The sequence below is a fragment of the Ascaphus truei genome, chromosome 2 (genome assembly GCF_040206685.1).
Source record: "Ascaphus truei isolate aAscTru1 chromosome 2, aAscTru1.hap1, whole genome shotgun sequence".
Lineage (NCBI taxonomy): Eukaryota > Metazoa > Chordata > Amphibia > Anura > Ascaphidae > Ascaphus > Ascaphus truei.
This window is the reverse complement of record NC_134484.1, coordinates 399524662-399544792: the sequence shown is the minus strand read 5'-3', so window position 1 is coordinate 399544792 and position 20131 is coordinate 399524662. Positions and strand designations below refer to the sequence as shown.

The 20131-nt window shown below is 42.4% G+C and overlaps 1 protein-coding gene across 5 annotated transcripts in view; it reads left to right on the top strand.

Annotated features, from left to right (window-relative positions):
* DYNC1I1 (dynein cytoplasmic 1 intermediate chain 1) overlaps nucleotides 1–20131 on the top strand; it is a 576993-nt gene that overhangs the window by 364258 nt on the left and 192604 nt on the right. For all 5 annotated transcript variants that reach the window (XM_075587298.1, XM_075587296.1, XM_075587299.1 and 2 more), the window contains one exon: nucleotides 8483–8608. In XM_075587298.1, the coding sequence (XP_075443413.1) occupies nucleotides 8483–8608 (126 nt within the window). The remainder of the gene's footprint in view (nucleotides 1–8482; nucleotides 8609–20131) is intronic.

The following is a 20131-nucleotide window of genomic DNA, read 5'->3' as shown; positions in this document are numbered from 1 at the left end:
GGGAGACCCAGCTACATATATATATATATATATATACATACACACACACACACACACACACACACACACACACACACACACACACACACACACACACACACACACACATCCATAGTGTGTGTGTGTGTGTGTGTGTGTGTGTGTGTGTGTGTGTGTGTGTGTGTGTGTGTGTGTGTGTGTGTGTGTGTGTGTGTGTGTGTGTGTGTGTGTGTGTGTCCTTATTCACTGTTTGTTTATCTTGATAAAGGTATGCATGCCAAAACATTGATCTTTCTTTAATAATCGATAGATATTGAGACTAGCAGTCTCAGGCTAGTGTTTCACAACCAAAACAAACATCCTCATAGATACAGCAAAAGTAGATATGTCCATATACGGGTATGTAATGTTAAAGAGAACTTGGTTGTTTTCAATCCAGGTGCAAAGTGAGTATACTGTAAGTATTACTGATTAATAGTCTGATGAACAGTGCCCCTTAGTGGCATAAAGTAGTGTTCAACCGCATAATTCAGTCATATATCAAGTAAGGGTAACAGCACTGCTAACAGCTGCTGTAAGGGGAAAGGAGGTAAACGAGCGGTGGGTAAGCATGCTAGGTCCCAGATGAATAGCGGACCCTCCCCAATCTACTCCCTCCTTAGCTTGCCCCCTCCGTTTCAGACAGATAAAGATTTTAAGTAAAGGAACCTTTAATTTTGTAAAAGTCATATGACAATGAAAATCAGTACTCACTGCACCAGTATACGGATGAGCAATCCAGAGTCCATCGGTGTGTGCAACTCCATGCAGGTGAAGAGCCCGAACCACCAGGAAGAAAAGAGCACAGCTCGTGGGTAAAAAAAACGGGAAACCAGAATGAAATGCCGATTAAAAAAAAGGTAGGTTTATTCTTCACAGGGAATCATCCACAACATAGGCGTTGTACACGGACAGTCCTCTTACGTGTTTCGCCCTCCAGGCGCTTTATCAAAGAGACTCTTTGATAAAGCGCCTGGAGCGCGAAACGCATAAGAAGTCTGTCCGTGTACGTGTATATGAGTGCCCTCCACCACAAGCTTCTATAACTCTCAGAGCACTATCACACAATCGAAATGCAGCATAGACTGAGAGAAACAGAATCATAGAACAAATCAGAGGGTAAGCTTGCAATGAGTCACAATATCTACGTGTATTCCATAATGAGGAAGAAGAGGTATCCTGGTCATAGACTTCCTGAGAGTTACACTTCTTATGTCAATAGTTGTTTTGCTATTACTGTTTTGTGGTCACACGGCTGTTATATCTTAGCATATTTATCTCTGATTGCAGAGTGATTTTCATGATACTATTATCAGTATGCTTTAGATATTTATGACCCTGTGTGTCACTGTAATGGACTTTGAAGCATAATATTTGTGTTAGGCGATGTATGACTATCACTGCCTTCCACTACAATGTCCATACACTAGAGCAGGCCTGCACAACTTGTAAAGCGAGAAGGGCCGAACTGCTCCAAGAAAAACAGATTCGGGCTGCACGGGTAAAATCCTCATCATCATCAATCACCATCATCATCATCATCATATCTCCCCCAGCACCTCTCATCATCTTCATCATCCTCATATTTCCTCCAGCATCCCTCATCAATCTCTCCCAGCACCCCTCATCATCCTCATATATCTGCCCCAGCACCCATCATCCTCATATCTCTCCCAGCACCCCTCATCATCCTCATATCTCCCCCAGCACTCATCATCTTCATATATCTCCCCCTGCACCCCTCATTATCAACCTTTGCGAGACTCACCCTCTACCTCACACCCCCATCTCTCCCCCTCACCCATACACAATACACCCCCTCCACATAACACACAATACCCCCCTGCAGACCACACACATCCCACCCCCCTGCACCTCAACCCCTCTGTACCTCCCCGCTCTGCACCTCACATCACATCACTCCCCTGCACATCACATCACATCACCCCCCTGCACCTCACATCACCCCACTACACCTCCCCCCCCTGCACCTCACCTCCCCCCTGCACCTCACCTCCCCCCTCTGCACCTCACATCACTCTCCCCCCTGCATCTCACATCACATCACTCCCCTGCACCTCACATCACCCCCCTGCACTTCACATCACCCCCCTGCACCTCACATCGCCCCACTACACCTCCCCCCCTGCACCTCCCCTCCCCCCCTGCACCTCACCTCCCCCCCTGCACCTCACCTCCCCCCCTGCACCTCACCTCACCCCCTGCACCTCACCTCACTCACTCCCCTACACCTCTCACCTCACTCCCCTGCACCTCACATCCCCCCCTGCACCTCACCTCACATCACTCTCCCCCTGCACCTCACCTCACATCACCCCACTGATTCTGACACTGCCACTCTGCCACTGAAACTGACACACTGGCACACTGCCACTGCCACACTGCCACACTGCCACAGCCACACTGCCCCTCTGCCACTGACACTCTGACACACTGCCACTGACAAACTGCCACTGCCACACTGATACACTGATACGCTGCCACACTTGTTCTGAGGAGCAGCTGCAGGGGGGGGGGGGTGTTCTACCTTTCACTGTGGAGCATGGCTGAGGGAGGGGGAGCCATCTTGGTCCCTGGCAGCAGGCACCTCACTTCCTGCTCTCACTAACAGGCTCCGCTGTCACTAACCCCGCCACCACCCTCTGCAGTCAGACCGGCTTTAGCTCTGTTCCTTCTCTCCTCTCTGCCTGCAGGGGATCGCATCAAACTGCTGGCACTCCTTCCCTAATAGGCAGAGCGGGCTCAGGGGTTTGAAGGGGGGGGAGGGCATCACGATGCTAGCGCTCCTTCAATATATCGGCAGAGCGGACTCAGGAGCAGGTTAGGAGCGTGTCAAAATGCTGGCGCTCCTTCGCTCCTGTGTCTGCAGAGCGGGCTGGGGGGGCATCGCGGGCCGCACAGGGAGTCCAGGCGGGCTGCATGCAGCCCACGGGCCGTATGTTGTGCAGGCCTGCACTAGAGGGTATTTAGACTTGCACACTCTTCAGTATTTCACCAGTGCTGCATACTGTAGCACATTACTGTTTAGAGAAAGTCACTATCGGTGAGAAAGTTCCTGTTCTTTTTTTAACCTTTGTATTGTCCTTTTAAAAGAAGTGAAATAAATTTGTTATATTTTGGTACAACATTTTGTTATAATTTGGTACACCCGAGTGCTTATAGGGGATACTTTTCTGTTTTTTCGCTTATATATATATATATATATATATATATATATATATATATATATATATATATATATATATATATATATATATATATATATATGAAAAAAAAGAAAGAAAAAACAGGTGCACACCTAGTGCATTAACATGATAAAAATTGTATTCAAGGAACATAAAATCGATCAAATGCCCACTCACAAAGGTACAGCAATAAAAAGCATGTATGAGATTGGCTCTCATGTGCCAGCAACTCGGTCCTCACAGTCCGGCTCGAGGCAATGGCGTCGTCACGTGACCCTCCTTCGTGTAGCCGGAAACGGAACGACTCCCACTCAGTGTTCGGCAAGAGAAGTCCCTCCGGAAACCAGTGCTTTGGAAATCCTCTGTATTGATTTCGGGGCCGTGTGGGACACACAGGAGCTTATTTCTCACATCTAGTAGCGGCAATGTTCATAGGCAAATGGCGGCAGCAGTCTAACCACGCCCTACGCGTCTCGTCATCGATGATGACTTCATCAGGGGTTACCCACTAAACGCCCCTTCATGATATTTATAAGGAGATATTTACACAAATTAGCCAATAAATTATCCAATTAATCAAACATACAATGTTAACATCATATATATCAATTGTATCATGTTATATTATTTTATTTTATTGTGAGGACCCCATAGAGCTACCAGAGAAGAAATCTCGACTCACATCATAGTTGTAACTACAATTTGAAATCAACAATTTAAAAACTACAACTTAAAATATTAGTAGATCAATTTAAAATATATATTATTATCAATTAACCTTTAATCATGTAGACAAATAATAATATGAAAATTCAAAAGAGAATAAGTATAGTATATAAACCATATATAAAAAATAATAATAATGATTTTAACCTATGCAATGCAAATATTTCATTCAAATTGTCATATCGAGAACTAAATAGCAAATGTATAACTTAATCTTAATTAGTTAGAAATCACAGGATCTGGAGATAGATAACCCATATTTTCACCTTAATGGATAATGGAATGAGTCTATTTTCAACAATAGTGACCAGCAACAATACCTTATAAAAAAAACCTTGTGTTTAGATATATGTGTTCCAATAATGGAGATTAGAAATATGTTAATAAGTGAAAAAAATGAAAAAATATATAAAAATAAAAATGAAAAAACCTCCAATACACAAAGTCCTGTTCCAATGATAATAGCTCCAGGTTCCTGCAGCCCGTTTCAAAGGGATCACCAGAAAGAGAAAAAAACAGGCGCACACCTAGTGCATTACCATAATAAAATTGTATTAAAGGAACATAAAATCTTTCAAATGCCCACTCACAAAGGTACAGCAATCAATAGCATGTATGAGATAGGCTCTCATGTGCCAACAGCTCGATCATCACAGTCCTGCTCAGGGCAATGGCGTCGTCACGTGACCCTCCTTCGTGCAGCTGGAAACGGAATACCTCGCACTCAGTGTTCAGCAAGAGAGGTCCCTCCGGAAAGCAGTGCCTTGGAAGTCCTCTGTATTGTTGTTAAGGCCGTAATGACACACACGAGAGCCAGTATCTGACAGCAGGTAGCAGCAGTGTTCGTGGGCAAATGGCGGCCGCAATCTAACCACTTAGTCTTTATCATTGTGTATTAGCTAATATCTTGCCGCCCCGCTAAACGCATTCATGATTAGCTTTACTGGTTCTTCAATGTATTAACTTTAGTCAGGGTAAAATAGAGGCGCTACTTCATTCTTGTTTGTTTTGTTATATATATATATATATATATATAAATAAAAGAACGACCTAGGCGCAGAAAAAAAGAGAAAGGGGGAGGGGGAAAATAGACATAGAGTAGTATGTCTAAATAAGCATCACATATAAATGTGAGAGATACACTCACAATTAGATGGTTAAAATAAGCCTTTATCCACATTAATTGGATCTGGAACTCTGTCTTGTCCTCTGCTGAGATGGGATTGGATATTTTCTTTTCCACACTTGTTTCTTTGTAGAATCCCCTCCAAGTTCTGATGGATTTGTTCCCAATTATAGATGAATACCATGTAGGGATAGAGATAGATAGAGGACAAATATAGTGTAACCGTTTATTAAAATATAAAAATCCTATAAACATATAGGCAATCTACCACACTCTGTAAGTGTTAAAAGGGCAGTTGGAGAGATTATAATCAAACTGAGTCTCTCACACTCAATTTGTGCCCCGACCAGCTACTGTCGTTCTTATTATGGTTATAACCTGATAAGAGGATCCACTATAGACCGTCCTGCTCCGGGTACCGGCATCTGTTCTCCTTGACCGCTGTACACTTCCGTGTCACGTGTCCTTCTACCAATATCACGATATCTCGTTAGTGAGCTGCTCTGCTTCCAAGGTCTTCTCAGTCAGGTCTCTCTCCACCTCTAGCCCGTAACTGCATTATCGCCAATCAATAATCACCCAACGTTTCACCAATGTGGGAAAATTAGGCGCGCAAATTATCAGCAAACCAAAATATAGAAGTGTAGCTGAATGTGCTGCCACTACTGTATGTTATGGTTATACACAGTAACCGAAAATAAATACAAAAGATATAAACAATAGGCATAATAACAGATAAGTGTAGTAAATGCCAGAACATCAGGCTATATGGGACATACATAAAATTCAAAGTTCTGTCGAGTGAAAATGTGAGAAAATGATGGACCAACGAACTGTGGAACCTAAGAATGACAGAGGATCCAATATGGTTAAGTACGTTTGTATTGGTGTACACAGCGCAAAAGTAGGCACACTGTACAATGTAGCAGATTATTCAGGCATTGCGGATAACAATCCTAGCACTGCTGGGGTAGTGTGTCTGAAGTTGTCGGATACCTACCTGTGGTCCATGAGTAGCAACTACAACAGTCTTGTGCTGAATGTGATCAGCCAGTTGCTACTGTAGTTAAGCTACAAATTATATCTATACCTATAGAGACATTGCTACATATATATTTATTCATCAATAGGGGCTTGTACCTCTTTATCTCTAGACACAGGTGAAGATTTACCCAGATCCTTTATTTACTATACAGCGTCTCCAGTTATATACACCTTTCTTTTTTTAGAGCACCGGACTAATGTGCTTTGTTTAGTTCATTACCTTCCATACTGTGTCTAAGCACCCTGGCCTCCACGATGGTAGCTACTGGAACGCCGAATTGGTCCAGAGCTCCAGCTCTCGCGGGTCTTTTCCTCTGTGCCACACAAAGATGACGTCAGGAGAAGCCGGGTAAATCGTCAGCTGGAAGAAATGTTGTAACAGATCTTGCAGTCTCTGCTGTTTTTTCGGTGATTGCACGGCTTGAATTTGGCAATACGATCAGATATTCAGAGCATTAGGTTGAATCAATAAACCTCCACCCTACGCATTTCGTCTCATATAGAGACTTCTTCATGGATAATAAAAATATGTATATTATCAAACAAACAAAAGACTGATAGCGCAAAATGTCTAAAGTGTAGTGATACAAATAATACAAAAATATGTAACTGTAACCAGTGTTTACAATAGCAACGTGTGAATCAACGATGGGTGCAATGGATAATAGATACAACTAACAGTGTGTGACGAAAAGTACAAAATATTCAACCGTGTCAACCAGTGTAATATTGAAAGGACCCTGACTGGCCCTAAAAAAATTATAAAATGGGTGCAGGCGAGGGTTTGGGGATAACAGTATCTACAATACAAATATGTGAGAATGCAGTCATATAATATGAACCGAACCTTTGTGTAACAGTGACAAAGTCGAAGTGGGAGTAATGTTCATATGGATTCCCAAATGTAGTGTAGTCCTGTTGCGCTCTGTGAAAGTCTTTGGGTAACTGGGTGGTCACAATGGACCATTGCCTTGGGGTATATATATATGAGGATGTGTGATCTTAGAGGACAGTCCTTGCCTGGTATGTGTTATTGAACGAGACCTACACAGGAAAGCCTCAACATCTGATCCAAATCAGGGAGTGCGCAATGAGTCCCCAACACCAAAGTGCTCCAGCAGATCCCAGATTAGATATTAAAGTTTATATGTAAACTCATACCCAGTATCACCAAAAAATCGGATCCAAAATAAAAACGCTTGTAGGCAGCCAGTACTTTCCTTGTTTTGTGAATGAGGCTCTTTACCTAATAGAATTATAGTTGCAGAATGTGAAATGCAGAGGAAAATGTTTGCTTTTACCTAATTTCTCAGTTCTCTAACTCAATGCAACTTTCACTATAGCTTCTCTATAGCCATTTACTTTTTTTAGTTTATTGTACCTTAGTTTTGAGTCCAGCAGAGGATGATTGTTAGTGATAAATAACCTGCTTTGTGACAGAATTCAACCAATGAAAATGCTGATGATACCACCAGGTGTGTGCAAAAAGAAAATATGTTGGGGAGAGGAAGCTGACTGGTGGACCGAGCCCCCCTTTGCTTCCCTTTGGTCCACCAATTTTGCCTTATCCCCTGGTTGCATAGACTGGAGTGGTGAAGGGTTTAGGGGGAAACACAGGCCCAAAAGGTTTGGCCAGTTACCGATGGAGTGGGGCAGGAGAGGCTATAAAAGTGGAGGAAGCATCAGTCAAGCAATCACACAGGAAGAAAATCTCCCATTATATCCCATTGAGTCTGATGTTTGTTTAAAAAATATATATATATATACTGTATGAATATATATTAAAAAAAAAGATCTTAGAGACATTAAAAAATGTATAAAAGAAAAGGGGGGAAAAAGGAGGAAGAGCATGTTTGTATTCCATTGATGATAGTGAGGGAGTTTTATTGACTGGACAATGGGTACTGTACATGGAGCTTTTTCTCAGCTGAGTTATGGATCATTTTCGCATGAGCTAAATTACTGGCTGGTACCTGGCTTGGTGGATGGGGCCACAGTTGTGCTCCGCTGGCTGGTAGCATGAATGGACACACTTGCAGTGTGCATATCTCGTTAAGTGGTTAAAGTGTATCTGAATCATGGTTTAATAAAAGCTGTGACTATTTGAACCTCCATAACATATTGGTTTTGAATAAGTATTGGAGGTTTAGGGAGAGAGAATGGGGAAAGCTCGAATGTTTTCGGGGTCATGTTATCCACAGACTAAAAAAGCATGTTTTTAAAGTGAGATGCAGTACCAGTTTTACAGCATGAGACATACTTGATGTGCAACACTAATTTATACAATTGCATGTCAGGAAATAGTTCAGTTTTCATGGAAACATAAAAACAAAGCCTCTCATAAGCTAATGTCTTGTTTTAGTACCCGGAGTTGATGGTTGCTTCCTACAACAATAATGAAGATGCACCTCATGAACCTGATGGTGTTACGTTGGTTTGGAACATGAAGTTCAAGAAGACCACTCCAGAATATGTATTCCACTGTCAGGTACGTTGCACATTTTATATTTATTAATAGGCTGACATTATAAAGAGGTCATAGCACATTTCTATTCTGGTTCATATAGAACTGCAAACAGTTATTCAAAACATGGTAGCAAGTAAGCATGTTTGGAAAACAACCAGGAATTCCAAATCAACAGTGCAGCTTATCTGGGGACTCTTTGTGCTGTTATTCTGTTAAACCATTTCCCAGAGGAATTCGCTGGTGGTGCCATGGCAACTGTAAGGCCTGTGGATTACCACTATTTTTTCGAAGCCTCAGTCCGCCCACTCATGTATGCATAATTTCCATTCACCCTGTATGCTTCTCTAAACTCATGTTTATTATAAGTTTTAACTTTTTCAGTGCTAGCGAGGCCCGGATGACTGAATTTGTTAAGCCTTACTGCTGTATTTGTAGTTTTAAAAAGATGTACAGTATACTGTAAATTAAATCAACAGACAATGTACTAAACAGTGCTAAATCTTAGCAGCCCATGTGGCTCATTCAAGTGAATGGGCATTTTGGTGTGCTACAGCTTAGCATTATTTAAGTGAATTGTTTAGAAGGTTTGCTACAGTTAGCAGAGTTATCAGACTGTAACCAATTTAGTAATGGGGAAGTTAAACCTAATGTTTAATGATTAGTGTATTTATAGCACTTATTGCCGGTAAATTACCTTTGAATTATATGAAAACTCTGAGATATCCTGAAGCATATCTGTGTATGTTAAGGTATCTGGGAAAAGAGGGAGGTCTTCCACATATGAATATAAAATGGTAAAGACTGAGTGAAAGTAGCTGGATGTTATCTCAAAGTCCTACAGTAAGTAAGTCAATAATATCAATATTTCCTTTTCTCCATCGATAGAGGATGATAGTGTGTAAGCCCGTACAATAGATTAACTAGTGGTTTAAAAGAAAGCAAGATTGGAAGACTACTAAGGTCCCTTCTTCAAACAGATTTACACCTAAAAAATCCCTCCTCCATCATGATAGATGTAGACAGGGATATCACTTAATATTCTCTCCTGCCTGTGCCTGTATGACACTGTTTTTCGGATCCCCATAAAATGATAGGAAAATAACAGAAAGTATGTTCTCAGGACAATCACCAGTTAATACATTTGTAAATGTCCTCTTGACATGGACTTTGACTCATAATTGTGGTTTGGTTCGAACTGTCTAAAGATGGGTTTACTTAGGCGCAGATCTTCAGAACTCTGTTAACTCAGGACTCATACAGGTCTTTTATTGCCATGGATCACTGATGTTATTTTCCCTGAGGTTAACAGAAATCCACAAAGCTACATTTATGAAAAAATAACGGCAATTAGCATAGACTTAACAGTGCAGGTGCATTATACATGTTAGCATTCATACACACGTTAAGCATTATTAACGTACATATGTGTCACACGTGCGTAAGGGCAACTAAATTGCCCATGTTGGAGAACCAAGCCACATACAGTATGCGCAATAACATCTAATACCACCCATGCGCAAAAGATATTAGCATGTATGCCCGTTAGTGTCTAACACACATGTTCCTACATCAGAAAACACTTGAAACACTTGAAACAGAGGGGGCGGCAGTGTGTGGATATAGATAGCTGCAGTGTAAGTGTGTATAGAGGTGCAGTGTGTGTGTGTGTGTGTGTGTGTGTGTATACACAGAGGGGGCGGCAGTGTGTGGATATAGATAGCTGCAGTGTAAGTGTATAGAGGTGCTTTAATGTATTTACCATTTTATTTTAATTAAAAAATCTATATAACTATACAAAAGTGTCTATTATTTATTTTAAAAGCCTACATTTAGCCTATAATCGTAATAATCCCCTCAGAACAGGGCATTACTGGCCAATAATGCCCTGTTCTTCGGGGATTATTACTACATTAGTGCCAGGTTCTACATCAATTTGGCAATCAACAGAGCAAGGACAGGGCAGTGATTTGGCTTTGAAACTTTGATTTATCTCTGTAATGAGTAGAGATGGGCGAAGCTGTCAAAATCCATTTCCTGCAATTTCCAGAGCTTTCCATAAAAAATCCATTCCGGGGTGCAAAATCCGTCGATGGGTTGTTCCAATTTCAATCCATGTGGATGAAGCCAAAACTGCAGTTGAATACAATCCACACAGATTTTTAACAAATCCAATCCGTGGATTCTGCAATCCGTTGGATGATTTTTTTTTAAAATCTGTGAATTGGATGTCAGTGATAAAAACAAAAAAATCAGAAAGACGAATCACCATTTTTGAGACTGATTTGTGGAAATCTGTGGACCAAAGGAACCGGATGTGGGGACAAACCCGCAAAACAAATGTTCTCATCTCTAGTAATGAGTCACTGAGGGCACGTGTATGGGGAATCTCCGAAACACCAGAGCAAAGATAGACAGCTTAATTCCTCATTTGTTTCTCGTGTTTTTCACTAAACACTGACCTCTGCAAAACGTGGACGACAACTTCACGGAACGTGCCTCCCAGTTAATAGCTGAATTATGCTCCGTCAGCAAGTGCATTCCGAGGATAACAAGGAAGAGTGGTGCATCAATGAGATCAAACTGTAGGATTTTTGAATGTCCATTATTGCAGGTAATTTTCAATGGAGGTGTATGCCACTTCAGAGGATCTGAAGTAAGGATTCACCCATCCACTGTTTTGACAATTTCTTCCTCTATGTTCTGATGCCTTGGTATGCCCAAACTTTTAGCGAAGGATATGTCAAAAAAAATTCCGGTCGCACCAGAATCGATGAGAATGAAAAGATAAATAGGGGTGTGGTCTTCATACTGTAAAATGGCTGGAAGGTTCAAGTGTGCCACTGCCACCTGTAATGTGCTAGCAGAGCAATGTGAAGTTCTTGGTTTCCTAGGAGATTCCAGCACAAAATGCTTTAGCTTTACACAAAATAAACATAAATCCTGCTTTCGTGAACAAAAGAAAGAGGATCAAGACAGAGCACAGACACTCTGAACAGAGAAGATCCCTATAGTATGCACTCAATGTCTGTGTGGGAGTAGTAATACAGTAAGGGTGTCACATACACAATTTGGCAAGTGATGGTCAGCATTAGTGGTCCAGAATGTATTGCACTGATGATTATCGTTTAAAATCAAGGTTTATTTGGTATGCATCAAAATAATTTGGACCAGGCTGTGAGAACAATAAATATACAAGAAAACTGGGGCGCTCCTCACAATTATACACACTGATATCCAAAATCTAGTTGGAGTTCAAAGTGGATGTAGATAGGCGGCAATGATGCACATAAATAATAAAATCATGCAATACTAGCTGCTGGTCTTTGCTGCTGCTCAGCCGGTAACGGATCTCCCACGATCCTCACACAGTATGAAGACACAATAAGGCGAGCGCAAGCCAGAAAAAAACAGAAACAGCAAAATGTAAGTCACACAATAGCCTAAAATGCTAAAAATTGAATGGGTGATGGGAGGGGAAATAGGATGGAAGGAAGTAATACAAAATCACTCACACGGCCATGTGTGAGAGTGTATACACATCACAACAAAGGTGGCTTTAGCCTATAGCTTGCTTCATTGATCACTGGTCCTGACGGAGATCTCAGGAGAGAAGGAGGGGAGAACAGCAATAGGTGTATGACACTGTCAAGTGACAATAAATGGTGGGGTGGATAAAATAGATATATAAAAACCACTCACATGGCCATATGTGAGTGTAGACACTCAGAGATAATCCCAGCTTTAAAGGTGGAGCACAATCTTCTTTAATAAATCACAGGCAGGGTAAGCCAGGTAAAAAACAGAACACTCATGTGGGTACTGCCCTGAGGAAGCGGCTACGTGAAACGCGCACGTCGGCAGATGGGTGCACGCGCAGGAATTCTCCACACACATGAGTCAGCTGACGGCAGTGTTCGTCAACAACTGCAGCGCGCTATTTTTCAAATTAGGTGCTTCTCTGCTATCGGATGATCTATAGGGAGCCCACACGAACCAAGATACCCTTCTCCCTGCTGTCACACGTAGCAGTAAGCTGTTTATTTATTTCAGCATTACCATGTCTTTATCTCCTACCTCTCACTGAGTACTGATCCTTTAGAGATCAACTCTGACAACAGAATTGGTGTTGGGTCAGTACTGCTTACCTCCTTATAGATAGATTGGTTATCATACACACCACCTACCTGAGAGATGCTGAACAGATTTTATACCTACCTGATATGAGTCAGCCCTACCGTTGTTACTATGTATGTGAGTCCAGTATGTTATACCCACATTGTGGTTAGGGACTTATTGCTTTGCTCCCTAGACTCATAGTCACTTCCCCTAGGGCTATATTCATATGCAGTGATATTGAGCTGATTATGTACAAACCCTGTGTTCTATCATCTATCTACAGTATTCCTAGCTCTGTACTAGCTATATTATTAGCCAGGATCCCACTCATTCAGCCAGTCACACTACCTCATTGTTTTTTGGCAGACCTGGCTAGGGTTCCTTATGTATGCTAGAGTGCTGTATATTCTGCGTATTAGGGATTGTTTATACTGGCACATACTGTTACAGCAGCGACATTTAGGGTGCTTTGGTTCATTTGGACAGTGATTCACCATACTCACTGGTCCAAACTGCAACATACATTAATAGAGGATATTTGTAGTCAGCATTCATTGATCCAGAACACCACATTCAGTGTTCATATGAAGGATCTAAACGTTTAATTCTTATTTTATCACCCATTATTTTAAATTATTTGAATAAAGTGTATGTTTTAAAGGGTTCACCATACCACCTATGTGCTTAGAGTGCCCTTACTAGGTTCCTTCTCTCCGCTCTGTTGTTATATGCACTTACCTAGGGAGCACCAACACATTTACATTTAGACAGTTGCGGGGGTTCCCTCTTTTGTTATCTGACATCACTAGGCACCTTACATAGTAACATAGTAGATGAGGTTGAAAAAAGACTTCCGTCCATCAAGTTCAACCTATGCTAAATTTAGACAACAGATATTTTATCCTATATCTATACTTATAAGTACTTATAACTACTTGTTACTAGGCCTAATCTGATTGCTGAAACTTGGAGTGCAGACAGGGATTCCCTGAACCAGGAGCACCGGTGAATATAAGTATTTTTCTTGTATTGGTGGGCTGCAATATCTCTTGTTTATAGTCAAACCATATACCCAAGTATTTAAAACTAGTAACAGGGGCTGGGATGGAGTTAGCGTTGGTTCTGATCTGGAGCTCATTCAATGGAAGCTTTACAAATTTAGCCTTGGTCCCAAATACCATTGTTACAGTCTTATCAGTGTTTAAAAACAGTTTGTTTTGGGAAATACAATTTTTAAGTCACAAAAAGTCAGACTGAAGTATGTGTTCAAGGTCGGAGAGGCTAGGGCTGTGTGCATATAGGATTGTGTCATCTGCATACATGTGTATTGAGGCTTCCTTACAAGCTGTGGGAAGATCATTGATGAACACTGAGAAGAGTAGGGGCCCCAGAACAGAGCCTTGTGGAACACCGCAGGTGATATCCAGGGGGTTGAAGTTAGATCCTGAGATGGACACATGTTGGGATCTTCCTGATAGGTAGGACTGAAACCAGTTTAAAGCATGCTTCCCTGTACCAGAGCACTGGAGTTTGTTTAGCAAGATAACATGATCAACAGTATCAAAAGCCTTTGCAAAATCTAGGAATATTGCACCAGTGAGTTGTCCCCGTTCCATTCCACACTGGATCTCATTGCAAACTTTTAGGAGGGTAGTTACCATGGAGTGTTTGTGGCGAAAGCCAGATTGGAATTGGCTAGGGAAATTTGTCTTGTTATAGTAATCGCTTAATTGGGAGTGAACACTGTAGTTTGAGACAGTGTTTTTATCCCACGTTTGAAGATTGGGATAACTCTGGCAGTTTTTCAGGTCTTAGGGATATGGCCTGCAGACAGAATAGAGTTGCCTAAGAAAGCACTCAGTTTGGCAATGGCTGTGGCATCCAGTCTTGGGAACTTAGATTGCAGTAAGTCAGGTCCACATTGGCTGCTTAGTTTTAATTTGAGGCGCGCTTGTGTAATCTCCTCTTCAGATACTAGGACAAATTGAAAATTGTGGGCAGTGTTGGGAGAGGGTGAGGCTATAGGGGTACTATCAGAATGAGGTTCATGTTTGTGGTTTGGATTGCATTTCGCTATGTGCATGTTAGTAGCACATCCCACAAAGTATTCATTGAATGCATTTGCAATGTCAGTGGGATTTGTCAGAGTAATATCCTCCTTAGTGATATTACATGGTTGTTGATGGCTAGAAGGCTGGAATATATTGTTGATAACCTTCCAGAAGTTAGCTGGGTTTGATGTATTCTGGCAAAGATTGTCAGAGTAATATTGTGCTTTTGCATGTCTTGTTTGCCTTGTGCACATATTCCGCAGGCATCTGTAGTTATTAAGATCGTTGGAAGTGCCAGTTACTTTGTAGCTTTTCCACAAGGCATTCCTAAGATGGTTGAGCACTATAAGTTTGGTTGTAACCCACGGAAAGTGGGCCCTTTACTCTTATTCTGCGTAGTGGAGCATGGGTATCATAGAGTTTTAAGAACTCGGATTGGAACTAGTCGAGCACAGAATCAGGGTCGGGGATTAAGTCAAACCTGTACAAAGGACAGCTGGTAAGGTCATCCAGAAACTGTTATGGGTTAAAGTTTCTAAATGTCCTAGTGAGGAGATCTTTAGGGCATGATTGGGGTGGTTTGATTTTCCTTACACAGTACACTATTACATGGTCACTGAAAAGGTTAGGAAGGATGCCAGAGGGTTGGATTCTGCTGGGATTAGTGTAGAGAATCCAGTCTAGCAAGGAATGGTTGTGAGATTTCAGGTTTGTCCGTGTGAGTTGAGAAAGGAGTTGCATTAGGTTAGTGACGAGTTGTATCTGGATTTTCTTGTTATTAGGGCCGAGCCAATTGTAGTTGAAATCCCCAAGAGCTAGCAGCTCACTCTTCTCATTCAGAGAGGAAATTGAGCCAAGAAACTGCATTTGTTAAATCTTGACCCCGGCATAAGAGCTCCTTCTTAGTGGTGAATACACTCAGATGGCTCATCCAACATTCCTAGTAATTATATCTCTGTCATATCGCATATTAACAGCAGGCATATACAATTATATTTCCCAGATTCCTTTTTTTTTTTTTATGGCAATGTATTTTGAAATAACGACTGTATTACAGCGAGGTAATATGTCATTTTTTTCTGTCGCCAACATTGTCCAGCAATAGAAAAATTCTAGGCAGAATACCGATCAAGGATTTGTCGGGCTGAGTCACCCCATGCCATCTTTTCCCTGACACAACCACCAATAGAAGATATACAAGCGTTATTTCTCCTGGCTAAATAACTGATGAAAAACAGGCAAAGAATAGCACCACATTAGCATTATATTTAAAAAAAAACTGCCTTTCAAATTGTTTTTTTTATTACATAAATCTGGTGCATGAAAAAAAAAATATATATATCTGGAAGCCAGAGACCTTTGTTCCACAGATCAGAAGCTAAATGACCCAGTTCTTCAAACAAAATTCTGAAGAATAAGGGAATTTAATAAAAACATTTGCATCATTTTCTCCCTCAGATGTGGCAACTCTTATTAAAATCATGCACTCAATTCTAAAGATAGAAAGCCCCAAAACTATTAAACAACAAGATGGTATGGTTATGGGACCAGAGAAGAAGAAACATTTATTTTCGGTGCATTCCACCATTAACAACCCATGTCAAAGGAATGTCGAAAGCCTTCTAAAAAAGTGATTATATCTTAAAACAATTAAGAAAATATCCCTTGAAACAGAAGGATGCTTCAACCTTCGAGATTCCATAAAACATCGATCCTCCTATTTCACTCCGGGTCAGGAAGACACCTATCTTTGTTTAAAGTTTATTATTAATGGATTTGAGGATTGAAAAATAATTAAAATGTACTTTCTTACTGGTAGGGAGCTGTATGTGAACCAGCAGTTTGATGAGCCTCCTGACAATGCCTCATTGCTACATTTTGAGACAATGCATTGCAGGCCCTTCCAGCCAGGGCCGCCAACAGGTGGTGTGAGCCGGGACAAGTGTCCCAGGCCTGGTGGCTGTGGGTGGCCCGGCCAGAGCTGGAAGTTGGCCCAACATTTTTGCCCGGCTACTGGTCCTCTCGTTGCTGCCGCGCCCTGCCTCTCCCCAGCTGCAGGCATCCCTAACTGTCCCGCCCAGGGCTTCTCTCTAACTTTGGCGTGCACCGGCTCAGAGAGAGGTAGGACAGGTGTAGGACAGTGAGGGAGGCCCGTAGCGGGGAGTGCCGGGGCCCGCCAGCAATGAGAGGACCGGCCGAGTTGGGCCTGGCGAGAGGTTGGACCCAACTGCTTTGTCCGGCTGCCGGGCCCTGGCTTTCCCAAGCTGCGGGTTTCCTCACAGGGTCCCACACAGGGCCTCTCTCCAACGTAGGCACGTGAACCAGCATGAGAGAAAGGCCCGGCGTAGAAGATTGAGGGAGAGGGGCAGGCCCAAAGATTGTGAGAGAGAGAGAAACCCGGCAGGAGGCACGCAGCAGCTGGGGGAGACCCGGGGTACCAGAGGCTCGAGACCATCCTTAAGGTTAGTGTGTGTTTTGTATGTATTTTGTGGGTGGAGGGGTTTGTATGTATTTGAGGGTGGAGGGTTTGTATGTATTTCAGGGGGGTTGTATGTATTTGGGGGTGGGAGGAGGGTTGTATGCATTTAGAGGTGGGGGTGTTGTATGTATTTTGTGGTGGATGTTTTTTTTAAATGTATTTGGGGCCTGTTTTTTTTTGTATGTACAGTATTTGGGGTTGGGGGGAGGTTTTGTATGTAGGAATAGAATCCAGGTAGGAAAACACCAGTGCACAGCCGAAAAAAGATCTGCCAGGACTCTACCTCTATGTTTTTTAATGAATAAATTCTTCAACTGGTCACTTAGTCAAGCGTTGCTTTCTTCGGCTGTGCACCGGTGTTTTCCTATCCGGATTCTACTCCTACTGATTCTCCTGCCTGGGAGCACGCCGCGTTGGAGTTGCTGTGTTTGTTTTCGTGGTTGCGATCAGCTACAACTACAAAGTGCTTCCAAGTCAAGCTGGACCGTTTTGCCTGGGGGTACGCCATGCTAAAGCTGCTGATGCCTGTCTCCGTGATGGTGAGTTACTGCTACAACATTATAGTGCTTCTTGTTAAGCAAGTTGTTTATTGCTGCTTATTATTTTCCTCCGGTGTTGGTTAGGTATAGCGGTGCTTTACGTCATCGACCCCTTTTTCACCCACCATCCACCATACCCCTCCACCCCCTCTGTGGTTATAGGGGTTTCACAGTGACTTTATACTACAAGAATTTGAGCAGGCATCACAATCATATTTACATTATAAAGAACCACAGCATTCCAGTTCTAATTATAGTTATTCTTATACTACAAGGTTTCTGGAGAACCGGACCGGGGGACTATTTCTAGCACACTGCCAACAATACAGGTTTTGTATGTATTTGGGAGTGGAGAGGATTTTGTATGTATTTGTGGGGTGGAGGTTATTGTAAGTATTTGGGGGGGGGGTTGTATGTATTTGGGAGGTGGGGAGGTTGTATGTATTTGTGGGGTGGAGGTTATTGTAAGTATTTGGGGGGGTTGTATGTATTTGGGAGGTGGGGAGGTTGTATGTATTTTGGGGCGAGGGGGTTGTATGTATTTGTGGGGTGTTTTTTATGTATTGGGGGTGGGGGAGGGTTTGTATTTATTTGGGGGGTGAGGGTAGTATGTATTGGGGTGTGGGGGTTTATATGTATTTAGGGGGTTATGTTTTTTAAAAAAAATGTATTTGGGGGTGGGGGGATTTTTGTATGTATTTGTCAGGATCGCCTAGACCTCCTGCCTAGCCATAGCTTCCTTGTCCACAGGGTGTGCTGCTGCCTTCTGTTGGCTCTGGGTTCCTCTGTCTGTCTGTCTTCTTGTTGCTCCTGTCTCTGTCCTTATAGCTTGCTTCCTGTCTGTTGGTTTTGCCTTTGCTTCAAGTCAGACTCCCATGCACATGCCTGTCTTTGATCCTGATCTGTTTATGTACCTGTATTATAGTCTGTTCACAGTAAAGGTCCTTGCTAGTAATCTGGCTTGTCCCTGTCTGTTCCTGCTCCCTGGTCTCAGTCCCTGCTCCCTGTTCTCAGTCCCTGTCCCGCCCCGCCTGTCCTGTTCCAGTCTCCTCGTTGCCGACCTCTGCTTGTTACCTGACTTCGCTACCTGCCGCCTGCCTCGGACCCCTGCTTGTTACCTGACTTCGCTACCTGCTGCCTGCCTCGGACCCCTGCTTGTTACCTGACTTCGCTACCTGCCGCCTGCCTCGGACCCCTGCTTGTTACCTGACTTCGCTACCTGCCGCCTGCCTCGGACCCCTGCTTGTGACCCCTACTACGCTCGTGCTGTTCCGGCCACCGAGATCCTACCTGCCACAGGAGTCTCCCGTGACAGAAAGCAAAGGCCACATCTGGATCTCGCTGGAACAGATTCTTCTTCTGCCTGCACCCTTTCCTGCCTGCTGCAGCAGACCACATCCGCATGGTTGAAGATAAGTACTTTCGTTTCTTTTTTGGAAATCCAAGTTGGGATTTTGAAAGGTTTTTTTTTGTTGCTGCTAAGTGTTCTGCAAGAATTATTGCGTTCATAACGAAAAAACATTTTTTCTGAGACTAGAACTGTTGCTGCAGAGACTATTGCAGCTTTCTTTCAGATTTTTATTTTTGTGCAGTGCCTGGGTTAACCCTTGCAGTACCTGTTGCCACCTTTTTAGACTCTGACTTTTCATTTCCTGGATAGGCTTGTCTCTGCATCACTGGTTGGACCACTGCTGTTCACAGGGTTCTCATTTCAAAAGACAAGAGTGCTTCTATTATTTTGTTACTGCATACTGTGATTTTTCCTGCAATCTGTAGTTTTTCATATGATTGGTTCTAAGGTTTCGGGTTTACCTGCAAGTTCCCCTAAAGTTTGTTTCTCTGCAACATATGATATCCCTACGCCTGATATCAAAGGTTTCCGATTTGACTGCAGGGTTCTCTGTCTGATATTCCTATGTCAAACGTTTCAGATCTAACTACAAATTTTCTCTGTATTAGTTTCCTGCTGTCTATGATATTTCTATGCCTGATATCAAAAGTTTCAGATTCAACTGCAGGTTTTCTTTGTCTATATGATATCCCTACGCCTGATGCATAAAGATTTTGATGTAACTGCAGGTTTTCTCTGTCTATATGATATCCCTACGCCTGATGCATAAAGATTTATATGTAACTGCAGGTTTTCTCTGTCTATGTTTTTTTCTTGCATTTATAATCTCTGTGACTGATGTTAAAGTCTCTTTAATCCTCTCTCCAGCTCTCCTATCTTGTCCTTATCCTATCACTCTGTGTCTAATATTCCTGTTGTTCATTCTAATGCTTCTGTTTTAAAAACACATTTCCTCTTTACTGGTTTCTTGGGAAGTGTGGTTTAATTATGGCTCCCACTCAAACAGTC